Source organism: Palaemon carinicauda, chromosome 17, assembly GCF_036898095.1.
Source record: "Palaemon carinicauda isolate YSFRI2023 chromosome 17, ASM3689809v2, whole genome shotgun sequence".
Classification (NCBI taxonomy): Eukaryota; Metazoa; Arthropoda; class Malacostraca; order Decapoda; family Palaemonidae; genus Palaemon; species Palaemon carinicauda.
The window spans coordinates 102,538,088-102,552,474 of record NC_090741.1 but is presented as its reverse complement, the minus strand read 5'-3'; the positions used below and the strand labels follow the sequence as shown (position 1 = coordinate 102,552,474).

General features: G+C 43.9%; 1 protein-coding gene across 1 annotated transcript in view; it reads left to right on the top strand.

Moving 5' to 3' along the window:
- The window catches only part of LOC137656873 (pre-mRNA-splicing factor SYF1-like), a 118,289-nt gene that overhangs the window by 77,972 nt on the left and 25,930 nt on the right, over positions 1-14,387 (top strand). The window contains exons 7-12 of the mRNA XM_068391243.1: positions 2,148-2,394; positions 2,758-2,916; positions 3,265-3,477; positions 3,655-3,906; positions 4,137-4,305; positions 5,511-5,657. Coding sequence (XP_068247344.1) covers positions 2,148-2,394; positions 2,758-2,916; positions 3,265-3,477; positions 3,655-3,906; positions 4,137-4,305; positions 5,511-5,657 — 1,187 coding nt within the window. The remainder of the gene's footprint in view (positions 1-2,147; positions 2,395-2,757; positions 2,917-3,264; positions 3,478-3,654; positions 3,907-4,136; positions 4,306-5,510; positions 5,658-14,387) is intronic.

The window sequence follows — 14,387 nt, the reverse complement described above, 5'->3', positions numbered from 1 at the left end:
CCCTCCTCAGTAGTAGTTATTTAGTTGAATGTGATAGAATTTTTACTGTAGCTATTTGTGTACTCCAATTCGGTTACTAAAGGCAACTATGAATATTTATGCATAAGTTGCCTCAACCTAGATGCCACCAACTTACTTGAATTGCAAAACATGCTCAATATTTTTTTAATCCCTGAATTTTCCAAAACAAAATTTAAATTTGTCAGGTACTGAGCAAAGTTGGTGTATTAAGAATCCTTGACATATGAAAACTTTAGGGTTGCATGTATCACTATCATTGCCTTATCATTAATGTGCCATTACATTAGCAAGACTTGAAACTGGAACTATTACATTACTAACCTATTATTTATTGGAGACATACTTGATTGGGTAATAACAATTTTTATATTGGCCAGGCACTGGTACTGGTAAGGTTATTGTTATGGAGTACTGTATTGAATGCCAGACTTACTTGACTAAATCTATCATTCTGTAATGAAAAATCAAGCAATGGGGAAGGCTATAGAATTAATTCATATTTTCTATATTCATTGATTTATATTATGCACTTTATTGAATTATGGGAATACAGTATATCTCTCAGGCAATTAAGGGAAAGTGCTTCTATATTTAAGCTTTTCTTAGAATGAAATGCCTACTCTATTAAAGATTATTTCACAATACCCATAATGATTCAGGCAACTGATATTAATGCTTTGTCAGAAGCTAGCCACTTCTGTTGTAAAGTTCTGTCTTTGTATCAGTTTAGGGTATAGTGAGAAGTGCAACATAGTTTCTCACTTGGTATTTTTGCCTCATCCAGATATAAAACTTAGACATAAGTATTTTCATCTTACCCAATTTTTTACTCTGACTAATCTGAACTTAGGCTCTTTTTCAGGTTTCACGCTTGGGTAAATATAAATGCCTCTTTCAAGTGTATTTCCAGTTTTGGGATCAGGCTATACTGATGATAGTGAATCCTGCCTTTGGGGTCTTTGCCCTACTAAAGATTTTGGTTTGACCCTCTGAATATTTTATTTTAGATTTTGGCTTTTTGGGTTCTCAGGCAAATTTTGAAGAAGAAAAGCTTACTTAAGTAACCTAGTACAAAAGAAAAATATTAAGACCCGCTTTGGCCACTCAGGTTTTTACTCCTTATTTGGTTTTCAGTCCACTTATTTCTCCTCCAGTGTAAGTGAAGGTGGAATAAATTTTCACTAAGAATAATGCAACTAATGCCTTTCATATGGTTTTGGGATTTACAATGAATTCTAAATGCATGTTGGGTTGTCATTCAAATCAGTTACTCACTTTGAAGAAAGAGATAACATTGTCTTCTGTTATACAGAACTTAGATTCAGTAAACAATCTGTAGTATCTAAGGACAAATTGGTTTTGTTACCTAAAGAGTTTAAAGATCTTTTAGACAGTCCTTTATAGTATAATGCTTTAGTAGTATTTGCCATTAAGAATGAGGATTATATTATGAAGGAATTGCTAAAATTATTAGATTGTCTGGCTAAGACTATTTCATACTCCGCTGTGGAGATTGGACAGTTGTACGGCAACTTTAGGAAAGGGAACAACTATGTTTTCAATAGAGTAAAAGTATTATATATGATGATAAAACAATATTTAATGATAACCCCATATTTTATTTTGTTTAAGAAGCTTTTAGCACAAATACCTACTTAGATGTCGGCTAAATCTCACTTTGTTTTGATAGCCCAGGCTATCAGAGCCTCCAAATCACCAGCCTTTCAGTATGCTTCCAGAGAGAGGCTTAGGTGTCACTCCCATTCTGCCAGCAATCTCAATCTATAGGCCTCCTGAGTAACCAGGGTTTTGTACAGAATTCTTAAATTTCAGAGAACAGTGTACCTATAATGAGAAAAACCTGCCTTTCTGGCAAGTATGTCAGAGGTTGTAAGTTCACCAGGTTATCATGATCTTGATAATGTTTATTAATCAAGTATATTTGAGAGCCTTGTATCTATGAAACAATAGCTGTGCAATTCTGTTTTGCACTATATAATACTTGGACACAAAAATGCACTTATAGTAAACTACATGGGTATGTTGTGTTATATTTTCTGGAATTGTTTATTATAGCTTTTTTCAATTTATTTGCATTTTATTTTGACACCTCATTCACCTTTCAGCAATGAAGAAGAAGCTCTTAAACTTATGAAGAGGGCTACAGCACCACCACCACATAAAGTAGCTTACAATGATGAATCTGAGCCTGTTCAGCGACGGGTGTACAAGTCTCTGAAATTATGGTCCATGTTTGCAGATTTAGAAGAAAGTTTAGGAACTTTCAAATCATGTAAAGCTGTGTATGACAGAATTATCGACCTTCGAATTGCCACTCCACAAATTATTATAAACTATGGAATGTACCTACAGGTAGAATATTATGTTCACTTTAATCTTGAATGAAGATTCTTTGGTATCATAGAAAAGAAATCTAATATATTTGTAAAAAGACATTTTATTTCAAGATTGATAAGATCACCATCAAAATTTCTTAGCCTCACTTAAAGTTAGCTTTACTTCAATTAAAAAATTTAGCCATAGTACTATACTGTATAAGTCAACTTGATTATGGTTTTGAAATGTCTGGTTTAGCCATAGTAGTGTACAGTGTAAGTGAACTTAATTATGGTTTTGAAATGTCTGGTTTAGCCATAGTGCTGTATATTACAAGTGAACTTGATTATGGTTTTCTAATGTCTGGTTATTCTTTTATATGTTTTGTCTTTATTGCAGGAAAACAATTATTTTGAAGAAGCATTTAAAGCCTATGAAAAAGGGATTGCTCTTTTCAAGTGGCCTTATGTATATGATATTTGGAACACCTATCTTACAAGGTTTTTAGAGAGATACAAAGGAACAAAAATTGAACGAGCAAGAGATTTATTTGAGCAGGTAAGCTGTTTCTTTGATAGTTTACCTCGCCATATTTAAGAAACTTACAATAAATGGGTATGGCTGTAGTTTTTTGCTTGACTTTCTTGATTTTATTATATATTTTTTAAGATTAGAGGTTTTGATTGTGCACATGGTCTGACATGGATTATTGTATTGATCTATAAGAAACTTTACATATTTTAAAGTTGTAACATAACACCTACTGTATAGGCAAGATTTTTGTTCATTTACTTAATATGCTAATTTTGATAGCATCCAACAGTTTGTAGATGAGACTTCATTGACTTGATTTGTTTTTAATTTAAGTGACAGTATATAAAACTTGCTAATCTTTTTTTTCCACAGTGTTTAGAGAAATGCCCACCTAAATATGCCAGAAATTTGTACCTGTTGTATGCCAAAATGGAAGAGGACCATGGCTTGGCAAGACACGCAATGCAGATCTATAGCAGGTCCACTAAAGCTGTTCCACCTGAAGAGAAATTGTCAATATATAACATATATCTACAGCATGCACAGCAAATATATGGTGTGACTAAAACAAGAGAGATTTATCAGGTATGTATAAAAATTGATAATTCTTTGCTATTTAAGGTATGCCTATGATATTAGTTGGTGTGAAGATGGTAAAGGGGAATTGAGTTATGCCATTTTATAAAGATGTTAAGGCTGTATTGTGTTACAACATTCATTAGAATCAATTGCTACTTTTCTGTTTTTTGTTTTTGTTTCCAGGAAGCAATTGATGACCTTCCAGATGAGGGAGCAAGAGAAATGTGCTTGCGTTTTGCAGAGATGGAGTGCAAGCTTGGAGAGATTGATCGGGCGCGTGAAATTTACGTCTACTGCAGTCAGATTTGTGATCCACGTGTTACTGCTGATTTTTGGGCCAAGTGGACCGATTTTGAAGTGGCTCATGGAAATGAGGACACAATGAAGGAACTTTTGAGAATCAAGCGTTCTATGCAGGCTAAATATAATACACAGGTCTGAATTTATAAGCTAGGATTCTTTTAGGAGTTTGAACATACTGAAGACTGATTTCTGAGTTTACCTATATTCCTTTTATGGCTTTATAAATTATTTCTTTAACGTTGTGCTTTACTGACATCATAAAACTTGGCAGGTAAATATGGTTAGAAGCTTACCAACTCATGGAGACACACTCACTCTTTTTTTTTTCGTTTTACTCATATGTATGTAACCTTTTTTTTCAGGTGAACATGATGTCAGCGCAGATGTTGGCCTCAGCCGGAACAGTGGCTGGCACAGTATCTGATCTGGCACCTGGTGCTAAAGATGGAATGCGTATGCTTGAAGCCCGTGCCTTTGCCATGAACAAGCCAGATGAACAAAATCCTTCATCTGCAGCTCCAGCTGCCCAAGGTATAGTTATTGTTTTCAAACTTAGTTGACTAAATGGTAATAACTATTCCAGATATTATACTAATCTTTCTTGCTGAGCTGAGTTAAAGGTAATAACCCTAACCAAATAATAAGATGTAAAATAGAAATACCCCAGTCCTCTGTTCATTGTATATTTTTTAACTTATGGGAAAGGATACTTGAAAGGAAACAGGTATTTATCCTAAATAGAATTGTTACTCACCCCCTTAATAAAACCAAGGGATTGCAGTCATCTGTTGCTGTATTACTTAGCAGTTATATGGTGAATTAATATGATAGAGTAAGGTGTATTAAAGCAATCATCATATATTTTTTATTGGTTGTGGAATTAAAATTTAAAGTAGTTGCCATGATTCAGTATTTCAGCAATGAATATTATGAATTTGTAGTGTAAAAAGGGGAATCTGCCTTCTTGTATGGAGAAGTAAGGGAGCATAGATGTACAGTAGTCAAGAGTATCAAAAAGGATGCATGTTCACGGTCAATTTGGGAATAGCTGATGTAGTCAGAGTTGGGGCTTAAGTGATGACATGTTCATAGTCAGTTGGGGAGTAGCTGATGTACTGTAGTCAAATTTGATAAACAAGACATGTTCATAGTCAGTCAGGGATAGCTGATATAGTCAGAATAGGAAAAAAACAGGTGTTCTTAGGCAGTCATGGCACAGATAATAAAGTGTAATTAGGGAAAAGGATGTGTATTCATAATCAGACAATAGCTTGTGTAGCCAGATTAGGAAAAGGACAGATGTCTAGTCAGTTAGGGCATAGCTAATATGGCACAATAGATAATAAAGGCACATGTTCATAGTCAGGGCATAACTGATGTAGGAAGATTAGGAAAATTGTGATTAAAACCAATCAGGCCATAATTGTAGGACTATTAGAAAATTTTTTAAATGTTCACTGTTAGTTGGGTATGACTAATGTAGACATTAGAGTGAAGGGCATGTATTCATTGTTTGGTGGGGGGGAGTTATAGCTCATGTTCTTTGTATAATTGTTGGCATTATGTGGAGTTGAGGTATATGTGAATAATTCTATTCAATCAGGATAATTTTTTAATAATGTAGTCATTTAAAGAAATAATTTTTTTAGGGAAATTCTGTGTTGTGGAATATTTTATTAATAGGTATTTTTTAGTTGAGAATATGGAATTTTTAGTTGTTTGCTCTTGCTTTGCAGGAGGAGGCTCGAAAATTCTCTTTGTACGAGGAACTACCACAAAGAGGGATGAAGAGGTTGCCGATACTGCACGTACTACGAATCCTGATGAAATTGACCTTGATGAGGAGGATGACGATGAGGATGATGATGAGGAGGATGACACGGGTAAGAATGAGGTGTCATGTTTCAGCAATATTTTTTACCATTTTTTTTTTCTTTTATAAAAAGGGTACGGTATAGTGCTTTAAAAAATTAAATCCATACTGTATTTTGTTTAGGTTTGGTAGCCTGAAGAGATTTACTAATTTTTATTTCAAACTATTTGTTTACACTTTTATATAATCATAGTTTGTTTTTATACAAGTACAAACCATCGTCCTATATAGAGGGAGAATGATAACATGTTGCGAAGTTGGAATACAGCAGTCAAAACTTCATAATGAGGTGTAGGTAGTTGGCCAGAGGTAAGCTTACTCACTGAGTAGTCACATCGATAGCAGCTGTCAGTTGAGACAGAAATTCTCCAACTTACTGGAGATGTATGGCAGATTTTCAAGCTTTTTTTTTTTTTTTTTTTTTTTTTTTTTTTTTTTTTTTGTGGTAATCTTAGACTTTGTTCCCAACATGACACTATTGCGTCTTGGGGTATTGTCCTCGAGTTAAGAGACATGATTAACTCTATCATGTCTCCCACAACACTTAGCTTGGCCAAAGGTGAACGTAGGATTCACACCTTTGCCTCCTTTGAATTAGACTTTCCTCAAGTCAAAGAATTAGGTTCCTATCCGAAGGAATTCAGTTTCCTTTTTTGTTACAACACATGCAAGCAGCAGGTATCCTTGCGAGTGCTTTTAATTCAATATTCTCAACCTCGCCTATTGGTAGCCGATTGCTTTGCTTGCTAAACTTTCTCTGCGATCAAGCGACTTGAGATTGCTTGACAAACTTGCACACTCAATCCTCGGCAAGGTTACGATTCAGATGTTGCTGAACCAATCTTTATAAGTTGGATGGCCAGGAACAACAGAAATGCACCTTAACCTCAGACTTGCTTCCACCAGATGCACCTCTACCACAAACATGCCTCAACTTCAGACATCCGTCAACCACAGACGCGCAACGACACGGATATGTTTTTCACCCAACGCCTAGAAACATTACCAGATGTAATAGCCTAAATACGTCCCCTCAAGGTGAACACAGGACTCTCATCTGGGCATTCATTTGCTCTCGCCGGAGCTTGCTAGCTCTTTGGAGCGTTTGCTTTTCCTTCAGATGCACTGATATGGCCACGCACTTAAGCATTTAACGCATTGTTTAAGAACGCCTGCGTAGAAAGACTATCTTTATTAAATTGTTGGCGTTCGCTGAGGCCAAGGGTTTAGAATAGGTAGTTGTTCCAACACGGTTACTTACCTAGAACTACCTTCTTTGTATAGTTTACCCTCTTTCCGTTTTCTACGGGGTCAACCTCAGGCAGTGTGATATGTGCCCTGAGGCGACCCAGGGTCGGGCAGTGTGCTAGCTCAGGTCAAATTGTCAGTAAGTTTCTTGTCGCGGCGTGATCAGCATCTCGCCGCGCTCTCTCTTACCTTGTGCGACCCTTTGTCCCCCCCCGATCCTTTGTACTTACCGCGTGTTTCCCTTACACTTTCCCTTTGCATCCTTGTGTCTCTGGGTGTATTAGCGTTGCGTTATGGATCAACTTGAGATTGATCCCCACTCCTTGTGCTCCACGTGTAGGGGGAAAGTGTGTTCCCCTGCCTCTACGTGCCCGGAGTGTGCTAACTAGAGTGAGATCCAGTGGGTGCTCTTTGGGACTAAGAAGAAGAAGGCGGCTAAGAAGTCGCCTAAGGAATCCAGTGTCTCGTCGCTTGTGGTTTCGCCAGACGTCTCGGCAGACCGTAGCTCCCGTCCTTCTTCCCCTACCCAGAGTAGGGGACGAGGTAAGTCAGTTGCGGGGAAGAGGCCCATTGCCCTTCCCCAAGAGTCTGATATTCCTGTGGGGGAAGTGTCTAGTGTGGGGCAGGCATGTGTGGGGCCTGAGAGTAGTGCGGGAGTGTGGGTAGGAGGCGAGGTCCTGGTGCCCGCAGGTCCCGTCTCCTCGGAAGATCGTATGTGGGGGAAATCAAGTGTGGATTCTTCCCCAGCATCATGGCGTATTTCAGGTACTTCAACCGCTCCCTCGTCTACGCTACCCCCCGTGTTTCTGCAGCCTCCCACATCTGGGAAACGTCAAGGATTTCCCCCCGCAGTCTTGGACGTTTCCTCTAAGAAGAAAGCCAAGAAGAGCAAGTCCAAGGAGTGGGTGAACATCACAGTGCCCCGGAGCAAGCTGTTTGTGGTTACCACAGCCGCTGCCACTTCCGGGTGGCTCCCTAGAGCCTCGCCTTCTGTGTCTCATCCTCCTACCTCCTCCTTCGGACCAGTTGCCCGGCAAGAGGGGTCGAACCAGGCCCCCGTGTAGTGACTAACCCAACGGTAGCCTCTGCTTCTTCTTCCCTTAAGAAGTACGTACGTCTTATGAAGGAAGGCTTAGCGTCGACCATGGGCACCTTGGAGGCCTTCCTAAAGCACTAAGGGCGCCCGTCGGTCCGCATGGATCCCCCATCCACGGGGTTCCCCGTGGAACAAGGTACTCCCATGACAGATACCTTCATCCCCACAGGGCAGCCCATACCACGGGTATCTTATGAAGGAAGGCCTAGCGTCGACCACGGGCACCTTGGAGGCCTTCCTAAAGAACCAAGGGCGCCCGTCGGTACGCATTGATCCCCCCCCCATCCACGGGGTCCCCCGTGGAACAAGGTACTCCCATGACGGATACCTTCATCCCCACGGGGCAGCCCATACCACGGGTATCTTATGAAGGAAGGCTTAGCGTCGACCACGGGCACCTTGGAGGCCTTTCTAAAGCACCAAGGGCGCCCGTCGGTCCGCATGGATCCCCCATCCACGAAGTCCCCCGTGGAACAAGGTACACCCATGACGTATACCTTCATCCCCACGGGGCAGCCCATACCACGGGTATCTTATGAAGGAAGGCTTAGCGTCGACCACGGGCACCTATGAGGCCTTCCTAAAGCACCAAGGGCGCCCGTCGGTCCGCATGGATCCCCCATCCACGGAGTTCCCTGTGGAACAAGGTACTCCCATGATGGATACCTTCGTCCCCACGGGGCAGCCCATACCACGGGCAGACTCGTCCAGCGTTGCCTTTCCCACCGTCACGGAGTACCCCCGTACGGAGGAACTGGTGACGAACGGCCTGGTGGAAGGAGGGGAGTGCTCGTCTGACGACATCTCCTCCTACCGTAAGGTTCTGGCCCTAATTCCTCGACACCACCGATTAGACGAACCTAAGCCCTCAGCAGCAAAGGCCGTGCTCTCCGGACTGTCCATAATGATCGTCAACCCTGTGCAACAAAAGCCTTCATTGTCTCTACCTCTCGATCCGGACGTGAAGTTGGGGATGGAGAAAATAGATAGCTACCTGGCAGGACTGGCGGAGGCCCCCAGAAGCCAGAGTTCCTCCAAGCTGCTTCCGGGGCTGAAATCGCAGAAACGTTTCTATGTCCCAGTAGGGCATCGCAGCGGACCCCGTGCTGTAGAACAGCGGTGACCTCACTAAACCAGTTAGCCTCGGAAGACAGGGCCACCACTGCTCCCGTGTTCTTTTCCCCATCAGAAGCCTCTATGATGGAGGACATGGCACAGGACCTTGTCTACGTGTCCTCCTGGTTGGATTGGCGGTCTTGCGACTTGGTGGGGTTTCAGGCGTCCCACGACCTCTCCCTTCCAGACAATCAGGCCACGCTGAAGGAGCTAGTTAGTTCGGGAGGCAAGGCCTTTAAGTTTTTGTCGTCCCAGTCCCTGTCTATGGCTACGAACTAGGTACTTAGAAAGAGGGATACTGTCCTTAGCAAGTTGGTGCAGAAATTACCGGCCAGAGAAGCTAGGAGACTGAGGAATTCCTCCGTGGGGGGAAACGACATTTTCCCCATCAAATTGGTGGAGGATACTATGGAGAAAGTGAGGAGGGTGAGAGACACGGACCTTAGGACCCCCCCATGAGGAAGCCCATGTTTAGAAGAGCCTCAGCGGACGTCCCTCACTCCTCCCAGTCCTCCCCTTTGCTGCCTCGAAGAGACCCACCGTCAGCTCCTTGGCTTCAAAACTCTCAGCACCTAGTAGGGGGATGCCTCAGACATTTTTGGCAAGCACGGCGGGATCTCGGGGCGGATCCCTGGACGGTGACGGTCCTGAAAAAGGGCTACAGACTCCCTTTCTTAGAAGAGCCTCCCCCTCTCATCCCAGCCCACCGGGCCAAGTGGCTGGTTCCAAAGGACCCCTTGAAGAGGTCGGCACTACAAGAGGGAGTAGCGTCCATGATCGCCAAGGGAGCTTTAGAGACAGTGGAGAACCCCAGCCTGGGTTTCTTCAGCAGGCTTTTCCTTGTGGAGGAATCGACAGGAGGCAGGAGGCCGGTCATAGATCTCTCAGCCCTCAACAAGTTCGTCTCAAAGACGGACTTTAAAATGGACACCCCCAAGACAGTGCTAGCAACCTTGAGGGAAGGGGATTTCCTCATGCCCCTCGACCTCAAGGATGCCTATTTTCAAATCCCCGTGCACCCCTCCAGCAGGAAGTTCCTCGGAATCAAGTGGGAGTCCAGTGTCCTGCAGTTCAAAACCCTGTGCTTCGGCCTTTCGACGGCCCCGCAAGTGTTCACGAGGGTGTTCACCACATTCTCGGCATGGGCACACGAGAAAGGCATACGACTGCTCAGGTACCTGGACGACTGGTTGCTTCTTTCTGCCTCAGGGGAACAACTGAAGGAGCAAGGCGTTATGTTGCTCAACCTCTGCAGGGTATTAGGGATCACGGTCAACCTAGGGAAGTCCCAACTAGTCCCCAGCACCAGAATGACTTACTAGGGGATGGTCCTGGACACCCAGTTAGTAAGAGCCTTCCCCTCAGGGGAGAGGTTAGCCAACCTGGAACATATCCCTCAACACTTCCTGACGGGACAACCCAGGAGGGCCAAGGACTGGCAGAAGTTACTGGGTCATCTGGTTTCGCTGGAAAAATTAGTACCGCAAGGGAGACTCAGGCTCCGCCCGGTACAGTGGAATCGGAAGGAGTCGTGGACCCAAGGCAAGGAGCCCCACAAATAGTCCCAGTCCTCCCGAAGACGAGAGAGACCCTTCTTTGGTGGAACATCAGGTCGAACACAGAGAAGGGAATGCCCTTCGCCCCCGATCCCCCGGAGATGCTGTTGTTCACGGACGCATTGAAGGAGGGTTGGGGAGCACACCTGCTAGGGGAATCGACAAAAGGGCAGTGGTCCAGCGAGGAGGCGTCTCTCCATATAAACATCCTGGAGATGATAGCGGTTCTGAGGGCGTGTCGACAGTTCGTACACTTCCTGCGAGGAAACTCTGTGGCGTTAATGTGCGACAACGACACAGTAGGGAGTATGTAAAGAAACAGGGAGGCATGAAGTCAAGGGTCCTATGCGCCCTAGCCATGGAACTGTTAGAGTGGGCGACAGAAGAAGGGATAGAACTGATGGCAAGGTTCATCCCAGGAAAGAGGAACGTGATGGCCGACGGCCTCAGCAGGGCGGGTCAAGTGATAGGTTCAGAGTGGACCCTACACCCGGAGATAGTTCTGGCAGTCATCCTAATGTGGGGCTCCCCAGTGATAGACTTATTCGCCACACGTCTGAACGCCCAACTCCCCGTGTTCTGTTCTCCGATCCCAGACCCGTCAGCAGCGTTCGAGGACGCCTGCCAACATCCCTGGGACGACCTCGATGTGTACGCCTTCCCTCCCTTCAGTTTGATCAGGCAAGTGTTGAACAGAGTGAGAGTGTCGTCCAACCTGTCGATGACTTTGGTAGCGCCCTGGTGGCCGGACAGAGACTGGTTCGCAGACCTAAAAGAATTAGATCTTCGTCCTCCTTGGCCGCTTCCGAACAGGCCAGACCTCCTGCGTCAACCTCACTTTCACAGGTGGCACGAAAACCCTTGATCCCTCCGCCTTCACGTGTGGAGGTTATAGAGAAGCTCCTGAAGAAAGAAGGATACTCATCGAGAACCGAGGCGAGGGTGTCGGGTTATCTACGGCGTTCCTCGGCAGTAGTCTACCAGGCAAAGTGGGCAGTCTTAGTGAAGTGGTGTGCGAACAAGAACATCAGGCCCTTAGGGGCGTCGATCCAGGACATTGCAGACTTTCTGGTGTACCTGAGAGACGACGTGGGTTCGTCCATTCCGGCCATCGAAGGAGTTCGAGCAGCCCTAGGTCAAGTCTTCCTTCTTAGGGGCATTGACTTGGGAGCCTCAAGGCACATCTCTATGCTCATCCGCAGTTTTGGACAATCATGTCCCCTCCAGGAGGTACGGGTTCCGCAGTGGGACCTTGCCAGAGTTCTCGAGGTTCTGTCAGAGCCACCCTTCGAACCTCTCAGGGAAATACTAGACAGGGAACTCACCCTTAAAACAGCATTTCTTTTAGCCCTGGCCTGAAAAGAGTGAGAGAGTTACACGGCCTCTCTTACGAGGTCTCACACTCCAAAGGGTGGAGAGAAGTTACCTTTAGGTTCGTCCCTAGCTTTGTGGTGAAGACGCAGAACCCGGCATGTTGGGATCCTCGGTTTGATGGTTTTTCGGTGCCAGCCATCCCTCGCTCCGGCAACCCGAAAGATCTACTCTTTATGTCCCGTGAGAACAGTAAGAAAATACCTGGAGAGGACCGCAAAATTCCGCCCTCAGATCAAAAATTTATTCATCTCAACAGGCCGGGTGAAGAAACCGATCTCGAAGAACTCTATCTCTTTCTGGCTGCGACAGGTGATAAAGAGGGCCTACAAGGCTTCTGGGACTCCTCTCCCAGGAAAACCAAGGCCACATGATATTAGAGGTCTGAGCACCTTCCTGGCCTTCGAGAAAAACATGGCTGTGGGAAAGATCCTCAAGGCTGGGACCTGGTCTAGACAGTCCACCTTCACGGAACACTATCTCAAAGGTTGCTCGAGGATATCCTTGGACAGGTTTTCCATTGGCCCAATCATTTCGGCCCTTCAAGAGATCTAAGGTCATAGTTCCAGGGTAACCGAGGGTGTTAATGCCAAGAGACACTAGTTCCTTCCTTAACCTTACCCCCTTTTCTTCCTTCCCCGGACCGTGTAGGCCAGGAAGATGTTGAAAAGACCTTAGTCACTTAAAGGAACGCCCTTCAAGAGGACATGTATCGGAGTTGGTTTTGAAAGGGTAAGCCATTAGACACTTAAGTGAGTTTTTTGGATAGTTTCCCCTACTTTTCGTGCAGTTTTCTGGTGGTCGTGGAACCAAGACCTCCTTAGAGGTTCCCTCTCTCGCGTGCATCCCCGTCGACTTCTGATCCCTGCAGGACACTCCCACCTCCTAAAGTGTAAGTCTCCTAAGAAGGTAGTTCTAGGTAAGTTTTGGAACAAATCACAAATTTTTAAGTTGTTTGTATTTTTCCTAATATACTTACCTAGAACTACCTTCGGGTTATGGCCCACCCATCCTTCCCCGAGAACCTGCAGGATCAAGTAGTACCTGTTCCAACGAAACTTACTGACGATTCGACCTGAGCTAGCACGCTGCCCGACCCCGGGTCGCCTCAGGGCACGTATCACACTGCCTGAGGTTGACCCCGCAGAAAAAGGAAAGAGGGTAAACTATACAAAAAGCTGGTCGGTTAGGTAGAGTTACCAGTAACTCCTAAGAAGGTAGTTCTAGGTAAGTATGTTAGGAAAAATACAAATTACTTAAAAATTTGTGATTTTACTCCACCTCAACCTGCATACATTACCCTAAAGTTATCTTTGACAAGGGATTAGCAACTGCGAGAGCTAAATGCATGCACAGTGTATTTGCTCTTCAGTGCTTTCACACAATTATAATTGGTAGGTCTATCCAGTAGACCTCAAGAGTTGTGACCATCGACCTACAATTATGCATGGAGTGATCCTCACATTTGATCCCATTGTGGATCAGAATCACCTATAGTAGTTTCCTTTCACCGACGATTGTTGCCAATAGAATTTAGGTCAACTTCAGCAGGTATTCTTCAATAAATCTTAGGAATGAACCAAATCCATCCAGACCCGGAGTCTTTCTACATTGCAAGAAATAGGATTAACGTAAGATAGGACATTGCCTGATCTCTCTTAAAAAATTTTATTATTATTATTATTGTTATTATTATTAGGTAAGCTACAACCCTAGTTGGAAAAGCAGGATGCTATAAGCCCAGGGGCTCCAACAGGGAAAATAGCCAAGTGAGGAAAGGAAACAAGGAAAAGTAAAATATTCTAAGAACAGTTACAACATTAAAATAAATATCTCCTATATAAACTATAAAAGCTTCCACAAAACAAGAAAAAGGGAAATAAGATAGAATAATGTGCCCGAGTGTACCCTTAAGCAAGAGAACTCTAACCCATGACAGTGGAAGACCATGGTATAGAGGCTATGGCACTATACAAGACTAGAAACCAGTGGTTTGATTTTGGAGTGTCCATCTCCTAGAAGAGCTGCTTAAGATAGCTAGTCTCTCTTCTACCCTTACCAAGAGCAAAGTGGCCACTGAACAATTACAGTGCAGTAACCCCTTGGGCGAAGAAGAATTGTTTGGTGTTGTCACTTGTATGAGGACAGAGGTTGGTGCCCTGACCAACCTACTACCTAGAAAACTTATAGCATACCTGTAAGGTTTCTCAAGTTTTTTGGACAACTAAGACCAGTTGGAAGGAGTTTTAATATAAGTAGCTCCTACTGTTTTTTCTCTTTCATTGGAAAATATAAGGTTATCTTGTCCTCTATGAATTACAAAGAAAACAACAAGGGTTTGAACAGTATTATG